This window comes from Rhinoderma darwinii, chromosome 2 (genome assembly GCF_050947455.1).
Source record: "Rhinoderma darwinii isolate aRhiDar2 chromosome 2, aRhiDar2.hap1, whole genome shotgun sequence".
Taxonomy (NCBI): domain Eukaryota; kingdom Metazoa; phylum Chordata; class Amphibia; order Anura; family Rhinodermatidae; genus Rhinoderma; species Rhinoderma darwinii.
The window spans coordinates 444,393,236-444,420,715 of NC_134688.1; the positions used below are offsets into that span (position 1 = coordinate 444,393,236).

General features: G+C 39.4%; 1 protein-coding gene across 15 annotated transcripts in view; it reads right to left on the reverse strand.

Annotated features, from left to right (window-relative positions):
- Positions 1-27,480, reverse strand: part of ROBO2 (roundabout guidance receptor 2) — a 962,581-nt gene that overhangs the window by 141,397 nt on the left and 793,704 nt on the right. For all 15 annotated transcript variants that reach the window (XM_075854478.1, XM_075854491.1, XM_075854487.1 and 12 more), the window contains exons 3-5: positions 5,872-6,029; positions 4,839-4,959; positions 1,851-1,989 (exon numbers count right to left, since the gene is read on the reverse strand). In XM_075854478.1, coding sequence (XP_075710593.1) covers positions 1,851-1,989; positions 4,839-4,959; positions 5,872-6,029 — 418 coding nt within the window. The remainder of the gene's footprint in view (positions 1-1,850; positions 1,990-4,838; positions 4,960-5,871; positions 6,030-27,480) is intronic.

Here is a 27,480-nt window from a genome sequence, read left to right on the forward strand (position 1 = left end):
CTTCCCTGACACTTCCTGTTCCTGAACGTTGTTCTTGTAGAATCATAAAATGTCTATTAGTGTTTCAGAAAAGTAAAGCTTGCAATTAAATTACAGATTTATAAAGAAGAAGAAAAGAAAATTGTGTAAGTCTGGACAACAACTTTCAGTCAAAGAACATTTCCTCGAAGAAAAGATCACATCTTCCCTGGCGGTGATGAAAAGCTACTGGAACGGCAGCTCTCTTCTGTGCAGGAGGTTAGAATCGTTATTACATGATCATAAATTTCCCCTTGTAATTGAAAATCTCTTTACCGAGCAAAGAGAAGAATTTCTGTTTTACATGCTTTGTAATTACAGCATGCAGCTGCCCTCTAAGACGTGTCATTTTCCCAAACCCCAGGCTCAGCCTACATTTAAGGCAATCCATTCATTAGAAACCATGTAAGGGACCTCTTCTAGGAATAGACTCGCAGACATAGAAAATAAAGATTCCTACAATGTATTATTTTATTTTATTTATATTATATATGAAGCTATTGACTGACTTGTGTATATGTTTTAGGATTTTTTTTCCCTACTTCAACAAGTAGAAAAGACGTAAACATGTAAAATCTGAAGACAACATTGTACTCAAGATTGGTGTAGGTAACAATGGTCACACCGGCAAATATAGATAATCCTAGTAATCAATGTTTAGAACTACCTAGTTTTTACAGAAAATTTTAAGGTGTTTTATTGAATTTGACAACTTTTATAAAAAGTACATAAAATTATTCCAGATCATAAAAAAATACTTGCTAAATCACTTGTATTCGAAATGTTTTTTCCTCTATAAAACCCATGTGGGTGATGTGTCTTCCATAGTCCTATCATGTACTGTGGTCATGTAGCCTAGTCTACACAAAAATTGCCACAGTCAACAGTATCTATCCTAAGTAGTTAAATGCAATATTATTATATATAGAGCTTATGCAAAATGCACGGCCGAACATTGGCAAAAAAGGGGCAACTACCTTGGGGCCTCGTCTATCTAGGGCCTCCATTAAATCATTCCTACCAATTAGTTTCTATTTACTTTTGTGATGCGCTGCAGTTTGTGACTTTTTATTGTATTGTAACTTTACAATTTTCAGGATGATTTCTCTCAGACATTTTCCCTTTCTATCCTTCTAAAAAAAACAGAGCGCCCAGTGTCTTATCAAAAGGCCTCTTCAGACCCTGTGGCCATGCCTTTCTGTGTGCAATCTATTTCCAAAGTTAGGTCAGGTGTGAACAGGTTATTCTAGATTTTCGATGCCAAATTTTATTGGCATCAGGAGAAAACAACTCAAAAAGTTAGACTCAACATCAGATTTCAAGGCTCCTCGGATCTGTCCAGCCCTATGGTAGGACCAAATACATTACAGCACCTTTTACAAACAAACATTCGAATAATGAAGGGCTCAATTTTACACACTAAATCGGAAGGAGGCGCCCAAAAAGTATTTTGACATGTGCCACCACAGACTTTGACGTGGCCCTGCAGTTATTTGCTTTTTAAGTATTAGAGTTTTATTGGGTGCAGCATGTAAATGTATCTATGCAATGATCCACATAGGCACAATTGTAGCCACTATATGGCCTTCTGAAGTTCCAATTTTAAAGCTGTAAAATATCTTACTACATATGACTCTTCCCATATGCCCCTCTTACTTGTAAGCCTTCACAGACATTCAATAGTCTATTGTTCAATAGTCCAATAGCCTAATGGCCTTTTAGCTACAAAATAGGAATACAAATGCTGAATTTATACAGTGACCCGCTGACTCTCCTTGTAGAAAGAAGATAAACTAACAAATACTAGTAAGAATATTGTGAAGAAGACTTACCTTCCTCTCGGCAAATCCACATCATCTTTCTTCCACCGGACCGTTGGCTGTGGATCCCCCTGGACCTGACATCGGAATTCTACAGCCTCATCCTCTAGAATTACCTGGTTAATTGGTCTTCTGAGAAAAGTAGGCCGTTCTTCAGTAGAAGAGAGAAGACAAATGGTCATTATTAAATCCTTTAACAATTCCTTTGAGTGGCATTAGCAAAAGGTATAGGTCACCATTTTTCCTTACAATGTACAGCATAATGTATAATAAAAGCAATTGATAATTGGGCGTAATACTTTTATTAAGAAGGAATACAGAATCGTAATGAGTGATTGGGTTTAGACAATTTTTCAGTTATTATCTCTATTTCAGGTTTACTGTTTCGGGATTGGAACATAAAACACTTATGGGGCATGGGTAATAGGCTGGAGAGAACTGAAGCTTCTGAGCCTCAAAACAAGTCAGATCTGGAAACTTTTATGTAAAAACAAGGTAACGGCTGATTTGGTTTATTTCCCCAGGATATTTCCCTTTAAGGTTACAATATCATATGGATTTCGGAGGAGTATTGGAGAAACCACTGTAGCCAATTAGGTCCTAAATATGGAAGAATTGCAAAGCAATAATAGCTTTAAAAATAACACAGACTCGGTTATTTTTCAACAACTCGGCTCGAAGAAGAACCATTTTAATCACTCAAACAGCTAATTGCAAAACTATAGAGTGAGCAGAGAGCCCGGCTACTGCCAATACAATTAACATGCTATGTGTGTGAGATAAACTCGATTAGAGGCTCCTGCATAACTTGCTTTCAGCGCTAATCTCCCTGGATATGTTCTGACAACGTGCGATAATAACCACGCTTCTCTTAAAAGAAATGTTACATTAATAAAACAAAGCTGCTGGCTATATTATAGTTTTAGCAAATCTTTTTGATGGGTATAAATAGGACCATTGGTAAAATTGCAGAATTTGAGATACGTGTGTATTTGAATATACTATTTCTATTTATTGGAAAATATTGTGGGCTATGTTTTGCCTCAATGAAGATGACTGGTTGTTATGGTTGACTGTTTTTATACATTATCTATATGCTGGGAATGATGACCTATGTCAAAGGTCACATGGCCAATATCATTTTGTACTATATGCTATCATGTAAACATTTGGTCCTTGAATATGAAGTTGAAATCCAGTCCCTGAGTATTGATCATGGTGGCCGGGTGCCTATATTTATGAAACACAAGTGTACTACATTTACACAGATTATGGGCATACCTCTGCATGTAACAATGACCCTATACAAATTTATATGAGCTAATTTTACATAAAAGGAAATGCATTTTTTAACCCTATTAAAAAGTTGACTAAATTGGTCAGATAGACACTGAGATATTATTTCTGGTAAATCTCTATTATAAGATGTAGTCCTATACTTGTGTTACTTGGACATCTCCTCTTTAAATAATGGTACAAACAAAAAATAAAAAAAGTAAAAGATTGAAACAAAGGATAACAGGAAGTTTTACAGTGGAGGTAGGGGTGAAATGCCCACATGTTTTTTGCCTCACGTCCCCCTCTGTTGACAACTGATATTTTTAGCAACATATTAATAGAGAATACTGTAGAGATTCACCTAATAATGTATAACTTCTGTTCTGTGCAGATACTTACATTTTTCTAGATCCTTTTCATCCATATTGATATTTCTTTGTCTGTCAAGGACCTTTTGACTTCTGTTTGGAGTAACGACACTAATGGCGTATGCTACTGACACAACCCCGACATCGCTCATTGTGGGGTCTTTATATGTTGCTTATTATCCAGGTGCTTTAACAATATCTTTACAACTGCATCTTTTTACATGCTTGAAACTCTATATTTAACCTCAAGTAGAGAACATGGTTACTTCTATTTTTGAAAGGTATAAATTGGGAATAATGTGCCCCATGTTGACAGCTACAAGGTTTTCATGTCCAAAAAAAAAAGCAGGAGACTACATGCTATGGGACTTCAAAATGTCATCTAATATCCTTTCTTTTCTTACAATAAGGGAAGCAGCAGAAAAAAGATCTCAAGTGGTCTTCTTTTGTCAAGCTTGTTAAGTATTCTATTCAACCAATTCTAAGTTGCATGGACACCATTTTAACTTTCACAGTTGTTTTTATCCAGCGGTCATATGGTCCTAAATTGAAAATTGGCCTAGATATGCACTGATACAGCCCTACTCTTCTATAGATGTATAACTATGCAGTATTATCATTCCGGAGTCTATGAAAGCTAAGTGACAACCCCATTGGGAGCTGAAATATCCGCCATATTGTGTTGAGCATATTGCACTGGGGCAGGCAGCTGTTTATGCAGGGATTCCTTGGGAAGTAGCTGTTCAAGTATAATTGCAATTGGTGCTCAACCAAGTACCTAGACCAGAAGACAGGTAGCACTGTTCTAGCAAGAAATCAATTATCTATTACAGGTCCCCTTGATGATAACTTATACGAGATATGAATCATGGGTGGACATATTGCCTATGAAGAATCTTCAGCTGCACATGGGCCCTGAGGGCAAAGGGGCCCATCTACTTTGGGGTATCTGTCACTAGAAAAGGTTCCGACCACGGGCATGTCGGAACAGGCTCATACAGTGTGGATTCAAGCCCACTGCATTCCCTTAAAATAATAAGTGATGGGAAACAGTATGTTAGTACTGCATGATAGTATCTAAACTATACTCAAAACTAGATTCAATCAAAACAGCATTCAACTCTACCTGTTTCCTACTGCCTTCAATGTTGCTCTGCTGCTAGAACGGCCAGGTGGGAGTTATTCTGTCATATACTGGGTCAAATAAGCCCTCTCACCTCTGCTGCCTGTGTTCGTCCCAGATATATATATATATATATATATAGTTAATGTTCAACCACTGAAATATTTACAACATATGATTTTAACATAGCTAAGTAAATATATTCAAATGATCCATAAAAATCCACCTTACCAAACACTGTCAGTTCAGCTGGATCACTGTCTCTTTCTCCAACCATATTGGTTCCTACACAAGTGTACATGCCAGCATCACCTTTCCTTGTGTTGGAGATCATCAGCTTCCCACTACGAATCTACAACATGAAAATACATAATACGTAAAAATCTGAATGAATAAACCCAGCTAAATGATGAAAAGGCCAAAGTACCTGTGATTCTATCCACATTTGGGTTCAGGCTATTAAAAATAGTAGCTTCCAAACAGATTGGCTCTATCTTTATCATAAGAGATATTTAACAAAATGGTACAGATGTTTCCTTCCTTACCTTTCCTCTTATCTCAACATATTCTGAGATGTGTGACGCAAGATAAACAGCTTTAAAAATATATGATTTTGCAACACGCTGTCACGAGATGTCTATGCCATATGTTTCTATGTGAGGCCACCCAGTGCTTGTGATGTAAATTGCAGCCTGTCAAGAGTTTTGCTAGCATGTTGCGATATTGTATTGAAATGGTTTCATGAGAAATTGGAGACTTTATCAAATGAAGGCAAAAGTAAGGTTGGACACATCTGTACTTGACTACTGATTTATTTATTTCAATCTCTCAACACCATTTAAAGGAGTTGCCTGGTTTAGAAAACTTATTTTCAAATCCCCTTTTAGGGAATTCAGAGTTAATAGAGAGCAATCCCTAATTTTGGAGCTTCATCAATTAGCCAGAGTGGAGAACAGATATAAATGGTCTCTCTCACTCTGGAGAACCCACCCTGTTAATGCATTACATTTTAATGATTTCAATAGACATCATGCAATGCTTAATTTCCCCTGTAGTGGCGCTGCAGAGTAATCACACGATTACTGACCGGTTTCCCCACAGATTACAGGTGTTCTCTGTGGATCTCAGAAGCAAAACATCCTGTTATTAGCTCATTTTCAGGACATGGATTGTGCAAAACAGACAACCCCTTTCAATTGAAATTGCTACGTCTGCATTTTACCAATAACATTATTACAAATTGTTTAATTTCATGCCAACTTACACTAATTCTCTCATCTTTATCCTCTATTCGAACTTTGTCTTTCTTCCAGTAGATAGTTGGTTCTGGATGTCCTCTGGGTGGCTGACACTCCAAAATGGCAGGTTCCCCAGCTGCCACCACCACATCTGTAGGGTTGAGCCGGAAGTCATCTCGAAGCACTGTTGTGGAAACATATTAAATTCACATTACAGATATAAGTTTAACTTCTATATAATTACATTTTTAAGTGAGCTACAGATGTCATTGGCAGTTTTTAGAATAGGCATGAAGAAAACTCCTTAGTGATACTACAGAACTGGCACACTATAAAAGTCTGTGAACACCCGCTACTCTACTACTTCCAATTTTCAAGGCTTATGCTAGACATGGCCAAGAATGCCAAAAGCAAGACATAAATCAGCACTTCATTTGAAAATAAATTAGGTAACATATGTTAGCATCTTATGTAAATTACATGTTTTAGAAGAGGGATTAGGGCCCTCAAGTTGGCTGCATCTCTCCAAAAAGACATCCACTTCACTGTTACTATTCCAAATGAATACTGCTTTGCAAATAAATTGGCTAACAACCCGGTGGAATCAAAGAAACAATAATTTTTCTGATATTGTAAAAAAAGAAAAATAAATCCACAAATGACAACAAAATCTGAAATTCTACAGAATAAAATAATAAAAAAAACTAAATAAAGAGCAGGTAGCAAGGATTGTAGAAGATCTAGGAGCTGGCTAAGTTGTGGCAGTAGCTTCATATAAAGTGGAAGCTCTCTGATAAACTGCTATCTCTGCCACCATTGCCAGACCAAAAAGCAAACCTTGAACCGTCATGTTCATTTAAGCTTTTTCCACTCAAACTAATTTGTGGAAGAGAAATCCCCGAGATGTCAAAAGTCTTCTATGCCAGTACCCTCCATGAGCCCAAGTCATAACCTCCATCATACATCTGGTCTCTTATGTGATGCCAAGATCACAGCTGAAACTGGTCACTTTTCGTCTAAGGACAACACAATTCTCCTCTTTATCAGTTGGACTGTATTTCAATTCTAATATTATTATATTATATGAGATGTTCATTTAGAAGAATAATAACTCAACAGGTAGGAAACATTTTATGGCAAAGACAGAATGTCAAAAGCTGAAGTGTCAAGGATTTGACCAAGACGTCATATGAAGTTATCTGTGATGGTTGAGAAGAATAAGTGTAATATTGCAAAGTAGTCTTAGAGTTAGTTGAATAGCTGCACATTTCAGAAGCAAAAAAATTTTAAATAAATGGTCCCGAGCACCTGTCACCGAAAACGAAGCAAGTCAACTGTTTACTAACACCTGCCAGACTAGGCCAGAGTCCAGGTCCTGGCCACGCCATGTCATTTAGCAGATCTGACACAGCACATTAATGCACTGAGTTTTTTTCCTCATCATCCTCAATGGTTTTAAGTAAGTTTAGACTAGCAAACAATATTTGGGATAACAATTGGAAATCAACCCTTTAGCTTTATATTTTCCAACTACAACTGCCATCACAAAAATCTCTCTCTATAGGATTTACATTTACATGATGATTACAAATAACCATCTGTCTGTTTCTAGTTTTTCAATCTGGTCCACGTCCCATGAGCCTCTCGTTTATGGTCAAAACAGCAAAGCTGGAAGGGAGAAAAAAAATGTTGGCCTGTCAAGAGGAGAAGAATAATTGCATACGTATCCCAAAAGAACGAGGTTTTTTTTTCCCTCAACACAAAGAAATGCTTAGATTTGTTAAACTTGGAATATTTTTAGATGTTAGAAGGTAAACAAAGCTGTGCCTGTCTAAATGAGTATGGGGGCATATTACAAGTTTTCCAGATAGATAAAAAAAAAGGACATATATTTACCGGTCATAAACTTATAATGGAGGAAGCCATTTGTTAAAATATTTGTTCCATGTCATTGGTATTATTTATTCTCTAATAAGATGTCCAGTCACTGTGCTTCAAATACTTAGGTCACTTAAAGGGGATGACTCAGTGGGAAAGAAACCCTTTAAATGTATGCTCCTGTACAATATCCTACCATACCTGACATAATGGTGCAATTGTGAGTACTAGATGGACCTCTAAAGGGGAAAATCCAGGCTACGCAAGATGTAATTAAATCCCAGAGCTCCTCAGAGACTATGGTTTTCCTGTTACATGTGCTGATTGTCATGTGATCTCTCTAAGCAGTGCTGAATGGCTGAGTCAAAAATGGGAGGGGCATATGTGACAAGCCCATTGTCCACTTAGAGCATTGTTGAATGACTACAACTGTGCCCAACTACTAAGGATACTGTCCTGGTGAGAGGTTAAGAGGGTGGTAGTATGCATTTGGACCCCCTCAGGCACCAGGGCCCAGGTGCGACTGCTACCTTTGCTCGCCCTACAGCTATGCCCCTGTATGAAGCACTTTATGTATAAACATAGTTCACTAAAAGGAGGAAACTCATTGTAAAATCCAACAGATATTATTGTACATTTTACTTTTACTACATGTAGAAATAAAGAAAAAATATAGAATAAAAAATTCTCTCTTTTTTTCTGTCACGTGTTGTGTACTTTTCGCTGTTTGAAGGCTGTTCATTTATTCCAGCTAATATTTTAGTAAGATACTATTTCAAGACCTTGTCAAAACAGCACCACAGAATAATTATGCCATGGAAGTCATTAGTGAATGCATTGGTAATCATAACATCAGTTTAAAATTGCTCATTTTAATTTTATTCCTATTGTACAAAACGGTATAGAAAAAAAATCTACAGAGGCTAATTATATAAGGATTACATGCATGCAGTGACTGAATGCTGGTGTTGAAAATAGCAAAAATGATAACTTTGACATGATACACATTCATACATGGAACAAATGACCCTTTGTGTAAGCTGAATTGTTCTAAGTAAATGCAAATTGTGCATAACTATAACTGCAGAACACAATACATAGCAGAATAGTGAACATGTAAGACTATAATAAATTGTAGGTCAATTAAGGTCATAAAGAAGCCATTATCATCTAGCATGTCAACCCTGGTGGACTTACTACGGTACCCCCATTATCATAAACCGTACGGTACATGAGTGATTATCGGCCTTAATCCTACAGTATAAACTCCTTTCCATAGCATAAAGTTAAAAAAAAAATGAAAAAAGTAAAAAAAAAAGCTAAAAATATATAAATAAATGTAAAAATTCTGCCTTGTTCTAGGATATAAATAGAAATTTAAGCCTGGTGATATCTGCATGCGTGATTTGGAAACGCTCGCATTGCAAATTTGGTCTCATTATATGGTGTGAAATTTATCATTATTATAGAGGGAGAAGTAGAAACCTTATGTAGGGGCTTTTTGACAGATTTAGGACACATAACATTTTTCACATAAAGGGCATTTATTAATTTTAAAGCAGCAGCAGCCTGTGTTCTGGGAAATGAATGGTACAGAGCATTTCTGTGTATATTTCGAGCTCATAGAGTTCTCCTTTCTTGTTTTAATCATTGTATCATGCCTGGAATTGTCACACACAGGGGATCATTCACGCTACACCAAGGACTCTACTTTTTATGAACAATAAAGCCAGGAAGCACCTTTGATATAGCGTTTGCCAAGTCACGAATCGCAGCTCATCTCGGTGTTTTAGTGCAAAATACATTGAACATGAACCGATTCCAACAGATAAAATGAATAAAGGCTGGAAATATAAGTCATAGATTTTATTGTAACTATTGTACCAAGGCTGATCTGTGAAAACTAGAACATGCAAATAGAGCCCAATCATTACACAGGTTCTCCACTGCAGACATCTTCTTTTCGGATGTCATAGTCACGTAGCTACAGCTGCGTTGTTTATTCTCAGAGCATATTGCTTACGGTGGATGGATCTGCTCACCTGGGGGACCATAGCACATGGGTGAAGAGGGGAGGAGGAATTTGTCTCCTTACGTCTTATCCATAAATAAGAGACATATACATACGGTAATCCATATGCATGTATTTATAGCCCATGTACAGGGCATACGTAAACATAACAGCCCACCCAATCCAAACAACTGTGGTCCACGAGAATATGTTCATATGATCATAAACTAAGGAAGTAGTTCCCAACCTGCGGCTCTCCAGTTTTTGGCAAAACTACAACTCCTAGCATGTCCTGCTGTGAATCTTAGTTTTTCAACAGCTGGAGATCCACAGGTTGAAGACCACTGCCCCCAAAGTTTGCTTTGAAACCTCTCCAAAGGAAATATACAATATAAAGAGACATTCAGGCTCTACCCTGTCAACCAATGCTTGCTCTTTTAATGGCAATCAATTCTGGCTTCCATGCATAGTTTAAGTGTGGACATGTTATAACTCCTATCCACAGAAGTTACATTATATTAACCGAATTGAAAGGGGATCTTAACTTTTGGGTCTGTCTTCAAGCTGTTGTGTATTGAGGGGGGGATATTGCTACTGAGAGCTCTCTCCATCAACTGTTTGTGCTAGGAAGCCGTTCAATCCAGTGCATGTCCACACATTCATTGCTAACGTTGGAGAATGTTGGCTACAAAGAGCATCTCTTGCTTCGGAGGACCTGGCTCGTCGGCCTATTGTTTTCAATGGGAACTGTGTAATGCTTCATTTCCCCTGTAGTGGTGCTGCAGGGAATTTGAAAACATGCTTCCTCCAGATTAAAACTGATCGCTGGGGATTCCAGTAATCAGTTTATCATTGGGGGCCTTCTAACAAAAAGGATTGTCCGGAAGAGACAACCCTATTAAAAGTTATTTTAGAAAACTTTATTATCAGCACACTTTAACTGCAGTAAAACATGATGCAGGCTTCCATACACATTTTTCATTTCTACTTAAAACAAAGATTAAGCCTAATCCCTAGGAGTGCTCCAATATTACTCACAATTTTCTTATTCGCATGCGGTGCCGCTGCATTCATCAATATAGACTGTACATTGTCCTATCAAACTTATTTATGTTTAAACACCTCAATTGAATCTAAACTTCTTCTATCGTGCTGCTCAAGTCTGTACATTAGTAAACTCTCCTCCATCCCCCATGCAGTAATGAAATCTGAAAGCTGCAGTTAACATTCAGCAATCTCATTACCCATTTACTATAAATCTTGCAGAGCATCACTGTGTTTTGACAGCTCACCACAAGAAGAGGAAGCAATAAGCATATCCAAGCAGTTTTTATGAATGCAAATTTCCTAAGGACGAAATTTAAATGATTCTGAAACCCTTAAATATATACTGTATCACAGCAGCTGGAAAGTGATCTGTTCCAAATCCCGTCAGGTGCTGAAGGCGACACGTTCCATTTCCAATCACGATTTCACTCTGTATGCTTTCAATATGGCAATGTTTGTGTACACAAATGACAAGAAAGCTTGATTTAACGGCAGCGATCCCCAGGCCTGTCGGATTAGTGGAAATAACCCCTTTTCTTGTGAACTCCTTGGAGTGTATTTTAGTCCCGAGATAGTTACAGGTACAATTATCTGTGTGTTAACCCCAGGGGAAATCAAAACCGGCCCCAAATCTTACAGGTCCCATTAGTAAATAAGAAACGTAATGAGATCTGCCTTCCTATTGGATAGTCATTCAGATCACCCCAGGGGGATACTAATAAGTAGCGTGATATTTTATCCAAGTTTTTAGGGTTCAACTAATCTTTAAATAACGTAAATGAATCCATAAGAACATAACAATGAATACATACCAGTGAATAATATAGAATGCCCTCATCATTTCCATACAAAGCGTCTGCAGCAACTGTATTTATATCTTCTGCAGCAGCTCAGACACAGAGTTGTGTACTACACCCTGCAGCTGCTTAAGAACCTCTTCTTAAAGAAAGTGGGAGCGCTATATGTCAATCAATTAGTTGTTGGTACAGGAGAAGGTTTTTCTGCAAAGGTCACCTGCAAACGACTGGCAGGATGCAATAAGCAGTATATGTGGCACTGCTTATCTCTGTATAATCATCACCCTCTAAATCAGTGTCCGATCCTTATACATATATTGTTTACAAACATGTAAATGAAAAAATTCAATTGAGGTGCACTATACATATATGTCAGGCCAGGAACAGAATATATATATATTAAACCATTCTATGACAGTGTATGGCACTGTTCGCACAGAGATTTTTTCAGGCAGAAAATTGTGCCTGTAAAAATCAGCTCCGTTTTTATTGAGTGGTTTTGCACCATAGGCAATTTTTGCCGCTTTTTTTTACCTCTTGCTTCAACAGGCAAAAGAAAAATCTGCGAGCAGTGTTTGCCATAAAACGTGTCAAAAAAACGCTGCAGGCGTTCGCGGCATTTTTTTCCATCTCCTATTGATTTCAATGGGGTTTTTGAGACGGAAAACGCCTCAAGATAGGGCATGTCACTTCTTGTTCCTGCGAGCGTTTTCTTGTGCTCGCAGGGGGAAAAAAACGCCTCCAACTCCCATTGAAATCAATGGGAGGCCATTTTAGCCGTCTTTTGCCGCGGTTTTTGCATTCACATTTTTTCAAATCCCTAAAGAAACTGTAAGTCTAATTATATAATTTTTTCGACTTTGCCGCTCTATATCCACCAAGCATATGTCCGTGTCCACCAGCAAAGGGACACAACACAATCTTGTTAGCTGCACAGCTGATTTATTGTATTCTATTTATCCGGAACACGATGGCTGCAAATGTGAAGGATCACTCGGTGAGTTTGGAAAATAGCCACTTATATGCAATTCAGCACTTGAAACAACAACATTTACAGTAGTCTCTCTTGAATTTACTTATAAATAACCTTCCCTGGGGGGCAGACCTCAGTGTTCACAACCACGGCTGCGAGGCTTCAGTAAGGAAATAAGAAATGCGCTTTTATCTTAATAGTTTCTAGTTTTTTGCTCTTTTATTTCTATCTTTTTGTAATGCAATGTTTTAGAGGATTACCTTAAATCATAAAATAATAATGTAGACCAAAATTGTTCAGTATTAGAAGTGTCACTCAGAAATGTGAACATTTGTAAGATGGGTGAAATGAGAAATCCAGGAAAGTTGGGTTTCTCAGCAAAAATTTGTATGCTGAGGCTTTTTGCGAAGTCTTCTTTCCGGGTCTGGAATTTTCTGGAATGGCAAGCAGGTTTGGTAGAGGGACTTGCCATTCCCTGCTCGCTCCAGTACAGGGTTTCCCCTAGCCCAAATTAGTACAGGTGAAGCTACTCGGCTCTTTAGTGCTGCAGTGAATGCAGTCCAGTGTCAGAGCCTGGGAATCCACACAAGGATAGCGTGAAAAGCCTGATCCAAGGTGAACTAAAGCCAAGCATGGAATTTTAATTTGAACAGTATCAACATTTTCATGGCCAACCTCAAGCCCAATACAAACAGATCCCAACCATATCTATCTATCTATCTATCTATCTATCTATCTATCTATCTATCTATCTATCTATCTATCTATCTATCTATCTATCTATCTATCTATCTATCTATCTATCTATCTATCTATCTATCTATCTATATCTATCTATCTCATATCTATCTATCTATCTATCTATCTATCTATCTATCTATCTATCTATCTATCTATCTATCTATCTATCTATCTATTATCTATCTATCTATTATCTATCTATCTATCTATCTATCTATCTATCTATCTATCTATCTATCTATCTATCTATCTATCTATCTATCTATCTATCTATCTATCATCTATCTATCTATCTATCTATCTATCTATCTATCTATCTATCTATCTATCTATCTATCTATCTATCTATCTATCTCATGTATTGTAGCCCTCCATATACTGCAGGTATAATATGAAGCAGTAAAAACAAATAATGTTCCATACATGATGAACTCCAGCCCAAACAGCATACGTTGCTTCTGTCTGTAGTCGTCCGTGGGCCATCTATCATTGTTATACTGCTGGTCTTATTAATAACAGCTCTGAGCACTAGTTCTGCACATAACATTGTATAAATTATTGCTACAGCATATAATTAATCTTCCAGGGTTTTACTTTAAATGAAATCTGGGGCTACTCTACATGAATGCATCAACAGCTCTAGATTAAAATGGTAGAAAAATAAAAACATACATAAAAGAGTTAAGGCAGTGCAAAAGAAGACCTGGTAGAAAACATAACAATGTCATCTCTTAAAGACATCACAAGATTTCCAAGCCACGACACTTTAGGTCTTGTTCATATGCAGCCAGAGGTTTTATGTTGGTAAACAGTCCATGACGCAATCCTGACAATGTAACTTAGCGGCTCCACAACACCTCAAATATCATCTGTAAATCATAAATGTAGCAACAAGTCTCTGTTCACACTACGGTCATGGTTTACATTATTTAAAGGGGGTTACCAAATGCATTTTGTGCCCAGGACAGAGATGGCAAAGCTCACTCATATTTATGAAGGGTTGTTTCAGGGTAAGAAATAGTATTTGATTCCCAGGTTTAAGCAACGGGCTGGTTCCCGGTTATTCCTTCCAATTTTGTAAATTGTATTTCAATAAGGAGGGATTAATTAATAAAACTAAACTTTTATTTTGCTGATAAAAGTGGAGTATCATAAATTTTCTTATACAGACTGACATACAAAACAAAGTGGTTTCAATGATCGATAGGGTTATGGTTTCATTATGTAGTACTGCGGACGAGTATTGGTGAGTCCTATGGAGATCGCACAGTGTTGCTACAGCTATCTCCTGCATACGATTTAGGCTTGCCCTCTAATTGGTAATATTCCAGGCACCCATTCTGAAAAGAACAACCCTATTACCGCCGGAACCTGACCCCATCTACCCTAAATTGTTCACTATCGCTAATGTTTCTGCTCCTTCGCTTTTTGCCAATTGCGTCTGGCTTGTCAGGGAGACGTGTAGAGTAGCGGTATAACAATTTTAGTATTTGGCAGTGGCCAAATACTAGAATTGTTATACCACTACTCTACATGTCTAGGGAACAGTTTAGAGCAGATAGGGTCCGGCGATAATAGGGTTGTTCTTTTAAGAACGGCTGCCCGGAATATTACCAAATAGAGGGCAAACCTAGTTTGTATGCAGGACATAGCAGCAGCCCCACTGTGTGATCTCCATTGGACTCACCAATACTCGTCCACTGTACTACATAATGAAACTGTAACCCTATCAATCATTGAGACCACTTTGTTTTGTATGTCAGTCTGTATAAAAAAATTTTAGATGCTCCACTTTTATCAGCTAAATAAAAGCTGTTCTATTAATTCATCCTTACTTATTAATATACAATTTAGATATAATAGTATTCCTATGGTCTGGAGAAGGGTTCCCTATAACGTGCCTGGCTGCACGGCCGCGCACCTTCCACAGTCCGCCCGCTCACTAAAGTTTAAAGCCTGCGCACTGTCACGGGTGCATGCAGTGGCGTCACTGGCACCGGAGGGGGCTCCGGTGCTAGCGAAAGCCACATTCACTTGTATGTGTGCCCTTAGGAAACACATAGAAATGAATACTATAGGCTGCAGGCCACGTTAGGCCTGCATGCTATAAGGTGCTGGGAAGACTCCCTGCGCAGGCTGCCGTGATGACGTGCGGTGGCTGTGTAGCACTATATACAGGGGGATTGCTGTGTAGCACCATATACAAGGGGAGGGGAGATTGCTGTGTGCCAGTATATACAAGTGTAGGGGGGGCTGTGTGGCAGTATATACAAGGGGAGGGGGGATTGCTGTGTGACAGTATATACAGGGGATTGCTGTGTGGCAGTATATACAGGGGATTGCTGTGTAGCACCATATACAAGGGGAGAGGGGGGCTGTGTAGCACTATATACAGGGGGGGTCTGTGTAGCACCATATACAAGGGAAGGGGGATTGCTGTGTGGCAGTATATACAAGAAGAGAGGGGGCTGCGTAGCACTATATATGAGGGGGGGATTGCTGTGTAGCACCATATACAAGGGGAGGGGGGATTTCTGTGTGGCAGTATATACAAGGGGAGAGGGGGGCTGCATAGCACTATATACAGGGGGGGGATTGCTGTGTAGCATGATATACAAGGGAAGGCGGCTGTGTGGCAGTATATACAAGGGGAGGGGGATTGCTGTGTGGCAGTATATACAAGGGGAGGGGGGATTGCTGTGTGGCAGTATATACAAGGGGAGGGGGATTGCTGTGTGGCAGTATATACAAGGGGAGGGGGGATTGCTGTGTGGCAGTATATACAAGGGGAAGGGGGATTGCTGTTTGGCAGTATATACAAGGAGAGGGGGATTGCTGTGTGGCAGTATATACAAGGGGAGGTGGATTGCTGTGTGGCAGTATATACAAGTGGAGGGGGGATTGCTGTGTGGCAGTATATACAAGGGGAGTGGAGATTGCTGTGTGGCAGTATATACAAGGGAGCTGTATGGCATTATCTACAGGAGGCTGCGTGACGCTATCTACAAGGGGGCTGTGGCGCTATCTACAGGGGGCTGTCAGGCGCTATCTACAGGGGGGCTGTGTGGCACTTTCTACAGGTGGCCTGTGTGGCACTATCTACAGGGGGCTGTGTGGAGCTATCTACGGGGGGCTGTGTAAGGCCGTATCTACAGGGAAGGGGTGTGACGCTATCTACAGGGGGTCTGTGTGGCGCTATCTACAGGGGTCTGTGTGGCGATGTCTACAGGGAGAGTGGTGTAAGAGAGGGATTCTTTCATTGATGCCTATAATTGGTGTTTATAACTGTCTATTGTACTGGTGGACTTGTGATATTATAGTATTTAAAAAAGTAATTAAAACTAATTCAAAATAAGTTTTCTTATTCTCTTATTTAGTCACTATATTAGCGTTTACTGGGGGTATTACTTTTGGTCATCAGATCGCCCACCATTGATGGAGACTTGCCCTGCTCCCTAACTGTCCCGCTCTGGAGCTGCCATACTTAGAGGGAACATTGGTCTTTAGTGGTTTAGCACCTAATATATAATTGATTTTGGTCTAGGTTAGCGGGTTTTCAAGGCGTGGCACAGATAACAAAGAGGGCATGTGCCGCAGCCTCAGCGGGTATGCACCGCAGCAGTGATTCAATTGCCAGAGTTTGTGGGCAAATAAGGAAATTATTTTGTGCAGCACAGTACGCGGCTGGGCTGCTTTTTGTATCGTTCTTCTGAACGGAAGCCATGAGACAGTACAGATCCTCTGACAGCAGTGTAAGCATAGCCATATTTTTTTAAAATTCAAACTGCCTAAAGCCACCACTAGGGGGAGCCCACTTCATAACAGATCCCATAGAACTCAATTATAAATCAGTATGCAGTGAGCTCCCACTAGTGGTGATTGAAAGAATTTTGTTAAAAGTAAATGTTTTCTTAATGGCTCAGAGGGCTACTATTCTTGCCTTCAAACATACCAGAAACCTGACTAAAACCAGCACCAGTGTGAAGAGAGTCCTAATGCTTCAAATTTTAGATTTGTTTTTAATGAAAACAACAACAAAAAGATAACAGTTATGTAAAAATAAATGTGAAAGTAAACATAATGCCTCCCTCGCAAATCTGCTCCCCTAGGCCTGACCCTTCCCATTATGTTATATCCTTATAGTGTCACTTGTGGACAATTTACTTGATCACCCAGAGTCCCTCTACAAGTCTAGATGCACAATTCTGCCATTAAATTAACAAACCGCATTTAATGCATCTAACCCTAAGGGTTTTATTTACTAAAATGCTAATTGTAGTGATTTAAAAGCTGTGAAGTTCACTTTGTACAAATCTACATAATTCCTTTTACAGAAGTAGCAGAATACGCTCCAGTAAATCTACCAGTCAGTGAATTTCTCTCTATAGGAAGGTTAAATCATATAAAATGACCGCAGATGAATCCCAATAGACGTGGAATTGCAAGAGGGGGAAAAAAATATATAAATATAAAATATAAATAAATAAAAAAATCTTGGCATCTTTTCACAAAAGTGATAAAAAAAGTTCTCTGTAGTTTGACAATCTGAAAATTAAATTATCTCAATTAAATCCACTCGTAAATATAATGACGGAATGTTGACTGTATATCAAATTGAATTATACTCCTGCCTAAACAACATAATTAACTCTTAATGAACTTTTTTTTTTTTACCTCCCAAGAAATTCAACACTGTCTGATCTTTGGGTTTATGCTAATACAGTGTTCATTAAAATGATAGTTAAAACTCATTAACATGCACACTGAGAGGTAACGGCTTCATTACCGTAATATCTTATAAAACAAAAAATTGTTATATTATCATTTAAGTGCTTCCAAAATGGAATACATTTGCATGGTGATCAGATTTAAGGGAAATGATAATCCATAATGAGAATAATTGTAATTAAAAATAAATTTACCATAAATAATTTCCATGTCATTGATATCGGTTATTATTTTCAAGTTTGGTATCCTATTCCCAGAACAAAAATTGGGGGAGTGTCTGTTGTCTTAATGGCGTCCTGTCCCATCTGGCGCGCCAGAACTGCAGGGAAGGTCGCGAGCGACGGATATTGGAATGTTGTGCATAACACGCCCCTTAATGTTTTGCAAACATTCCATTTGGCAGACGTCCAGCGCGGTTTCCATGGTAACTGGAGGCAGGCAGGCGTGGCACAACATGGCTGTCTCGTACAACGGGTGCAGTGAAGTGATTTACAGCGTATAATATAACAAATGTTCACACAACACTTGAGCACTTCTGCCTGAAATTAAAAACAGTCCTTAGTAAATATAAGTCCTTGAATCGTCCTTCTCCATCAAGTTATTAAAAATTCCCCTCAGACATGTCTTAGGTATAGCTCTTTGTGTCCTGTTTTGGAAAAGTGTGAAAAACTGATAATGGCCTCGTTACTGCTCCAACATCGGTTGTCACCCGACCCTGAATGTCAATTCAGCCTAGTTTTGTAGCAACATAGGAGCAGATGATGTAACCAGGCAGATTTGCCATTTAGGAGTTCTGGGAAGCTGTGTTGACCTGCTTCTGAAGACGGATACCCGCATTGAAGCTGATACATTGTTAGACATCTTAGCCTCCCCGGGAATGATTCAGGACTACATCAATTCGATATATTACTCCTTCGTCAACCTTCAAGATCTCCGGTCTTCTTAGCTTATTTCAAGCGTGTTATATTATGGCCTAAAACAACAGCTGATAAATGAATAAGATGCGCTACTGCCCATGACTGGTAAGGCCCCCTTCACATCTTGATATTGCCTTGAGTCGGAGGTATACATCGAAAGACTCCCGACGTATACCTCAGACAAAAGGCTGCAACATATCCCACTGTATAGGCATACGGTAGGATACTTTGCCAGAACAGCCCCCTGCCTGGGGACTCCGGCCCTGGGGAAGCTCCTGACGTCACTGTTTACATTTGGACAGTAACGTCAGGATCTTCACTGGGCAGAGTGCTTCCTGATGCTTCTTCTGCCCCGGAAGTCCATCATTGGGGATGTTTCGGACATCACTGTCCATATACGTGTAAACCTGTTACAAATGCCATACAGTCGCAACGTCACTCATAGCCTCCCATGTTAAAAAAAAGTATACTGCAAGGTTGTTTTTTTTTTGTGGGATGGGTTGGCGTAGTCGTCTATGCTATTCCATCCTTCAAAAGAACAAGATATACTGACATACCAGCCCGATGGAGACCAAAAGAACATAAAGGCTCTAAATTCTGTACGAATGGTTAACAATAAATGTCACACAGTAGATTAAACACTATTCAGGAGTAAAATGTCCAACAAAAAGGCGCAAATACAATGATCAGCATGTGTGACTCCAGAGCTAATTCTCAGTAATATTGTAATCTTTGGTGCTATTTGGGTACAACTGAAAGTCACCACCAGCAGGAGAACCACATACAGGGGGCGAGAAGCACATGAGCTACTGGTTGGGGATCACATAGATAACAAAACATATAAATTAATAAAAGGATATTTTTTTTTTATTTTTTTTTGTAGATGGTCCACTAGTTAGAGTCTATTGTGTATATGTCATGGCTCCCCTTAAAATATTATACACATATAAGTATAACCTCCAGATTCCTATGTAGTATTGTTAGTATTATTCCTACAGGAGCAATTGATTTTCTAGTAATTAATCTGGGTCTGTCAACCCAAACTGTCTGACAAAAAAAATTGAGTTAGAGGGTGGAACGCCACCTTTTTTGGTTTGCATTAGTTTTGGTAAATCTCCTCTATTCTTTTCAGAGGGCTTGATGCCCACAGTCCAATAACAAGCCTCTGAGGATTTGGGGATGAGGCGTTCTCAGAAATGAACACGGGGCGGTTGTCAATAGGGGGCAAGAATGGGCTCTGTATAAGGACCCGCTCCGATTTCCATACAGTGAATGTTTCGATAAATGCATTATAATAAATGAATGTTGGCGGATTGCGATAATGTTAAAATACCTTCCATGTTCTATGCACTATTACATGGTGCAGCCAGTCATTATGAGCGGATAAGTCTAGTTGAAATTATTATTAATGTGATTATTTTTGCTATTTTTTCCCATAGACTATAATAATAACAAAGTTATAATAGTAATAGTAACTGATCTAAATAATCTCAAAATATTTGAATTTTGAAAATAAAACAAACTTGGTGTCTTTTAGAGAGTGATATGTGTAAATGATATTGGTATAAATATTTAATCTGTGATGCTTCTGCCCAGTATAATCTATAGTTATACGGGATCCGTGTAGGGGCAAATATTCAGAACAGACCTGATTAGAGCACAATATCCAACATGTAACACGGTGTCTGCATCCATCCCCTGCAGAGCATAGTTAGCGCAGACAGGAACCTGTCCGACCCCTGATGTCTTTAATTGACCCCGCAGAGAGAGAGCTGTTCAGGCAGTGTTAATGGTTCCTGCTGTCTGATAACACATGCTAGGTCTACACAACACCGGACCTGCAACTTAAAAGTCTAATAAGCAAATATAATCTTGTCTCGGTGGGAGTATAATCGAGCGCCCCCGACTATCCTGAAAGCAGCAATATCAACAAGCATTGAGAAATTTGCAACTGGCATTCGTTTTATTCCTAGTTGATTTGCCTAGGACGCCTGGATCCAATTAGACTTCTGTTTATTTCACTCGCCATTGTGTGATATTACGAGCTGAACATTAAATCTGCACCCGAAGAATATATACTATGCCTACAATGCTATATAATACTATCACCTACAATCACAATACTATATTGTCCACTGTTACTATATTATATAACTCTATATGAGTTTGACCTGCTCTATGGAATCAAGAATAGAAAGAGGACAAGAAGCAATAGAAGGAGTTTATCTAAGGCTTTACTCCACGTTTATGGCGGAGAAAGTTGCAAATTTTCCACTTTTATACACCTGTTGCTGCTTTTCTAAACTGCCACGAAAAGTGGGTGGGGTTAGAGGGAGGGTCAGGGCCTCCCCTGGAATGACAGATTGACTATTACTTACACCAGAAATTGGCTTTAATTATGGTGCAGATTTACTAAGGCTGGCGTTTCATACGCCAGTCTTAATATGAAGCCCCAAAAGTAAGATACTGCTAAGTTATTAGGAGGCAGACTCCTCTTTATAAATTAGTCGCATTGTCTGCTGTCCGTGTGCGAGCTGATGTATATATTCCCTATAATTTACGCCATTTTCTGGCGTAAATTAAAGTAAATGTGTCAGGGCCGCAGATGACCCTGTCCTTTTGACTATGCTCCACCCACTTTTTTAAAAAATGGCGTGAGCATTGTAAATGCATCAAAAGCTAAAAAAAAAATTGACTTTTCATGCATTTGCAATTTTTCTTTGCCAGAATACTGCCGTAGAAAAGTTGAGAAATTCCCCCCTTTGTCGCAAATCTTGTTATAGTTTTGAATTTCTGGCGCATGGATACCCAAAGATGCGCCAAATTTATGAAGAGGCATGAACCTCTGATATTTGCTGCATTGTACTCCAGCACACTTTAGTGCGTCAGTAAATTCTTTCCAATAAGTTGAAATTTTACCAGTGTATGTAATAAAGAGCAAATACAATATCTTGTTCTCATCAGCTTTATTAACTACCATTCACATTGGCTTTTAGCCTTCCCCGGGTGGCACCAGCATGATACTTATTTTACACGCTTAGTCGGAGCCATCTAGAGTAAATGGGATGTCCACCATGGTATTACCAAGAGTTTCCAATGGAGCGCCTATGGTTTTAATGCTCAATGTGATACTAAATGCTAAATTAATATACTTGATGACTGTCTTACTTTCAAGCTTCAAATCCGCTTACTTGGTTTGTTGGAGATGCAAACATCCCATATTCACCTGTAAGTGGTCACCGGGGACCTAGCGTGCTGTTTGCTTTTCATTACATTCTCTGCTGGAAGTGAATGTATTCATCATACAATACAATTTTACATCATTGCGAGAGATATTCATTAAATGGACCGGCAGTATAATGAGTACTGTACTCCCATTACTGGACATTAAACAGTGGGAACAACTGATTGCAAAAGCGTTTACCATTATTTTTTTTTTTGCTAGCGTCCATGTTATTATACGTAGTGGTGAATTTCTCTACAAAGCATCTTGCTGAATATAATTGACATGCTCATTTTATCTTATATATTGTAAACTTGGTGTTATCAGTGTTACGTAAAATTTCAATTTTTATGTTAAAACAACCCAGTATTTTCATCTGGTGGAATAACAAGCAAAGAAAATACATGAATATCAATATGAGTGGGCTCCCATAGATTTCTTACTGAGGGTTCAGTCACACAAGCATACTACGGATCAGGGCATCCCCAGAGTTGTATGGAGCTTTTATGAGGCCATTTTGTACCTCCTATTTCATATGGAGTCATACACATTTGTTTCTCTATCGGATTTTGTATAAATGCAACATTACAATATGATAAAGAGGCATCATGCTCCATGAGATGCCATAAAATTGTACAAAGCAACATAGTCGTACTCATATACACTACAGCACACTCTAACTGCAAAGAAGCTATAGACACTTTTCATCCTGATCCTCCTGATTCATCAATAGAATGTTAGGTCCATTAAATAATTATAACAGTACTGGTAACCATCTTATCAGTAAATAGGGTTAAAGGGGTATTTCAGTAAGAAGGATTTATCTCCTAACCAATGGATAGTCGATAAATGCTAAGTCGGTGGAGTCCTGTTGAGACCTACAACGTTTGCCTGAACGGGAAATCCTCCATCACTCCATCCCCTCATCCCTCTATCCCTTCGTCCCTCCATCACTCCATCACATAATCCCTCCATCCATTCATCCCTTCATCCCTCCTGGTCTCTGTGCTGTGATTTTGTGAAAATTGCGGCAAAAAAAAATCCAATTTCACCGCACAGTGAATACTGTATACCCTAATATCACAAGTAGCAAGAAAACACAGCTATGATGAGCGCTGCAGAATGAAGCCAGTAGTCCTTTAAATTATTACTTTATTGATAAATACTAAAAGTTAAGGCACCGAACCAATGCCTTCATCAGGTGCATGATTACAGTCCAGCAGAGGCGGATTAAGTAGACCATAGGCCCTGGGCTGTTCCACAAACTTGGACCCCCCTTCCCCACCGCCGCTCTGCTGTGTCTATAGTATACACCACCTTTCTGTGAGAGCATTGACAAATGGGTGTTACGATTCCCCTTGTCAAAGGGATTTGTCCCTACATACTGACGGTCTACAACCATCGCTGACTGTATCACACTGTGATGCGACACATCCTCCTGACAATGGGAATGGTAACACACAATTTGTCGATTAGTCCTGGGTACGCAAAGACTATGTGGAATACAAGGATTTCCTACAACAAACATGTCAGGAGAGCGGACAGATCCTCTATAGATCCAGTGACTCACAAGTGACTTCTTCTCTGGTGGGAGTCGTTCTCTTTTCATCTACATCTGATGCAGACCGTTATGGCGACTTCTCCTTATGAGACATCTTTGCTCCTCGCTTCTGCAGCTATTTCCAGCCTCTAAAGAAACACAAAAATTCTGACACCAAGGCCCAGAACCATACATTAAAGCGGTTGTCATACTGATAACCTATACAAGTGCCCAGACAACCCCTTTTACTCAGACTAATAAATTAGAATACATACAGACCCCAGACCTTCTAAACTATTGCAGTCCCCAGACCAGCCCCCCTAAACAAATACAGACCCCAGAACAAGCACCCTAAATAAATACAGACCCCACAACAAGCACCTAAATACAGACCTCAGACCAGACCCCTAAATACAGACCCCAAACCTGACCCTGTAAACTAATAAATGACCCAAGACCTGACTCCCTAAACTAATACAGACCCCATAAACTAATAGACCCCAGACCAGACCACTAAATACAGACCTCAGACCTGACCCCCTAAACTAATACAGACCCCAGACCCCTAAATACAGACCCCAGACCTGACCCCCTAAACTAATAATGACCCCAGACCTGACTCCCTAAATACAGACCCCATAAACTAATAGACCCCAGACCAGACCCCTAAATAAAGACCCCAGACCTGACTCCCTAAACCAACACAGACCCCAGACCAGGGCTCCTAAATACAGACCCCATAAACGAATACAGACACTAGACCAGACCCTTAAATACAAACCCCAGACCTGACTCCCTAAACTAAATAATGACCCCAGACCAGACCCCCTAAACTAATACAGACTCGAGACCAGGTAGCCTAAATACAGACATCATAAACTAATACAGACCACAGACAAGACCCCCTAAACTAATACAGACCCCAGGCAAGGTCCCCTAAATACAGACCCCATAAACTAACACAGACCCCAGACCTCCTAAATACAGACCCCAGACCAGACCCATTAAACTACTATAGACCCCCTAAATACAGACCCCTTAAACTAATACAGACCCCAGACCCCCTAAATACAGACCCCGTACCAGATCCCTTAAACTACTACAGACCCCCTAAATGCAGACCCCTTAAACTAATACAGACCCCCTAAACACAGACCCCCTAAACGCAGACCCCAGACCCCTTAAACAAACCCACGATCCTCTTATACTTACCTCGCAGCTCTCCTCACCTCACGGTCTTCTCTCTTGCTGCTGATCTATGACCTGCAGTCATGTGACCAGCAGGTCTCTAATCAGTAACAAGAACTGCAGACAAAAGGTCATGTGACCTTTATGTCTGCAGGTCCTTTACAGGATATATACAATGCCATTTTGTCACGGTTTTTGCCGCGATTCGTTGCAAAATCGTGGCAAAAACGCATTGTACTTGGGGCGGCCATGAGTCCCCCAGGAGCCTCAGGCCTTGGGCGGCCGCTCAAAATGCCCAATGATGATACGCCATTGCGGTCCGGTGCTGTAACGCTTAGTAATTATCAATAAAGTAATCATTTCAAATAATCCACGGACTACTAGCTTCATCCTGCAGCTCTTATCATATCTGGGTTTTCTTGCTACTTGTGATATTACCCTACGGGCATGCAGATCCCCAGCAAAATCTGCAGGAAAGTTTTTATAAACTCACCCTACGGCCCTGTTCACGTGTGTCGGAATTGACGTGGATTTGGGTGCAGATTACATGCTAAAATATGCATAGATTCCGATGACAATAGGCATGCCATGCATGTAAATGGGGTTTCTGTAACGCGGGTTGGAGGTGGGCCCAAGCTGAACTTTTGCACCAGGGCCTCTGAGCTTTTAGCTACGCCTTTGGAGGTAAGAAAATACAGTAGGTTTACTTGTAAAACCTAAAATAACCCATTGTTACATCATTGCTACATCTGCCAAAATCAGCTCTTCTTTATCCGACAAACTTGGTGCAGTGCATCTGAAATTTGATCAATTGTGATGACAAAGGCGAATATAACCAAATTCCAATAGTCTAGAAAAATAAAGAAGAAACCTAGATCATTATCCAGCTCCTATTATTTCAATACTACTGTTCTGTTTCTCTTTACTCATGCGATTAGGGAATTGCTGGACCAGCAGGACTTATGGGCTGTCAAATGGTAATCGTGCCTAACTGCATGAGACAAACAAACATCTGTGTAAGTATGCAATATCTTTAGGTTTTAATGTGTAGTATAATAAATTGGTTCTGGATAGTTTGGAGTGGGCAAACTCAGAGAACCTCATGACAACTTGTGCAGGAATCCCTTCTCTATCAGCTCTGGAACGTTACCAGACTAGGTTTTGGCCAATAGACCCAATGATCCTTGAAAGGAGATACAGGTCGAACAAGCACTAAAATCTCCCATTCCAAGTGGTTACAGGTGTGGTAATGTTAAGTAGTATGAGAAGGGGCCCCATTTAAATATTTGCTTTGGGGCCCCCTCACCTCTGTGCACATCTCTGGTTAAGGCCACAGGATACGTTAAAAAGAAGAGTATCCTTGTTGTATCGTAATCCCAGCTTATTGCTCAACAGCTTAACCTTCCATTAACCTAAATAGAAACATAATTTAGGTGATTAAAATCTCTGCTTTCAGAAGGTGAATGGGTCACATTGGGTTTATGTTCATTACTTCTATAATTATGCATTATAGGGATAAGTTGCTGTTCCTGTCTGCTATACTGAAAAGTCCAAGTGATACAATTTGCATTAAGATCTGACTCTATATGCAATTCACGAGATAATAAATACATTCAACAAGACCATACAAAACCTATAAAAAAGGAGATGTCTCTTAAGAAGATACAAGGATTTTCTCCAAGAAGTACCATCTAATCTTTCTTATGTTACCAAGCAATTAATTATACGGCTCATGGCTAATTTTCTGCTACATAATTTTGCTACCTATGACAGCTACATAATTGGAAGAACACATTTCTTATTAACATGGAACTCTTAAGAAGTAGCATCAATAATTTTGTGCCAGTCTATACGGAACTTGGTTAATTAATAGTGAACTGTTTATCCGGTAAAAGCTTCAGACGGGGTAGTAATGAATTCTTTACTTTAGTGGTACTGGTCTAGAACAAATTACATCTAAAGGTAACAACTTAGTTCCGACTCATTAATCATAACATGTCATGTTCTGCTACTTTGCTCTTTTTTTAATGCCATAGTTTCATTTTCTTTAAGCATTTCACCCTAATTTTACACTTGCATGGAGGTGGTTTCTATTAAACCAATTAATCAGAGCCAAACCATGTATGATAATGTGGCCTTTTGTGATCAGTTTGAGGAGGTCCACATGGGTTAAACATTTTCAACATAGATTTTTATGGTATATTCACAGGATATGCCATAAATGTCTAATAGATGTGGGTCCCAGCTCTGGGATCCACACCTATATTAAGAATGTGGGTCACCTGACGCCCATTTCACCCAGTTGGGGACTATTGGAGACGGGGCCACCCATGCGTGCGGCTCTCTCCATTCTGTTGTATGGGAGATAAGGAAACAGCCGCGCAGCGGTTGCTTGGCTGTTTCCGTAACTCCATTTGAACATAATGGAGGGAGTCCCATCTCTACTAGTGCTCGCCAGAAATCAGCAGCTTGCAGCCGCCGCACCAGACGAAGTTGGGAATACACCTTTAATATCTCATCTCACATAGCGGTCACTTAATGATACTGTATCATGCTATAATGTTTGGTCTGGTATTGTTGTATACTATTGTA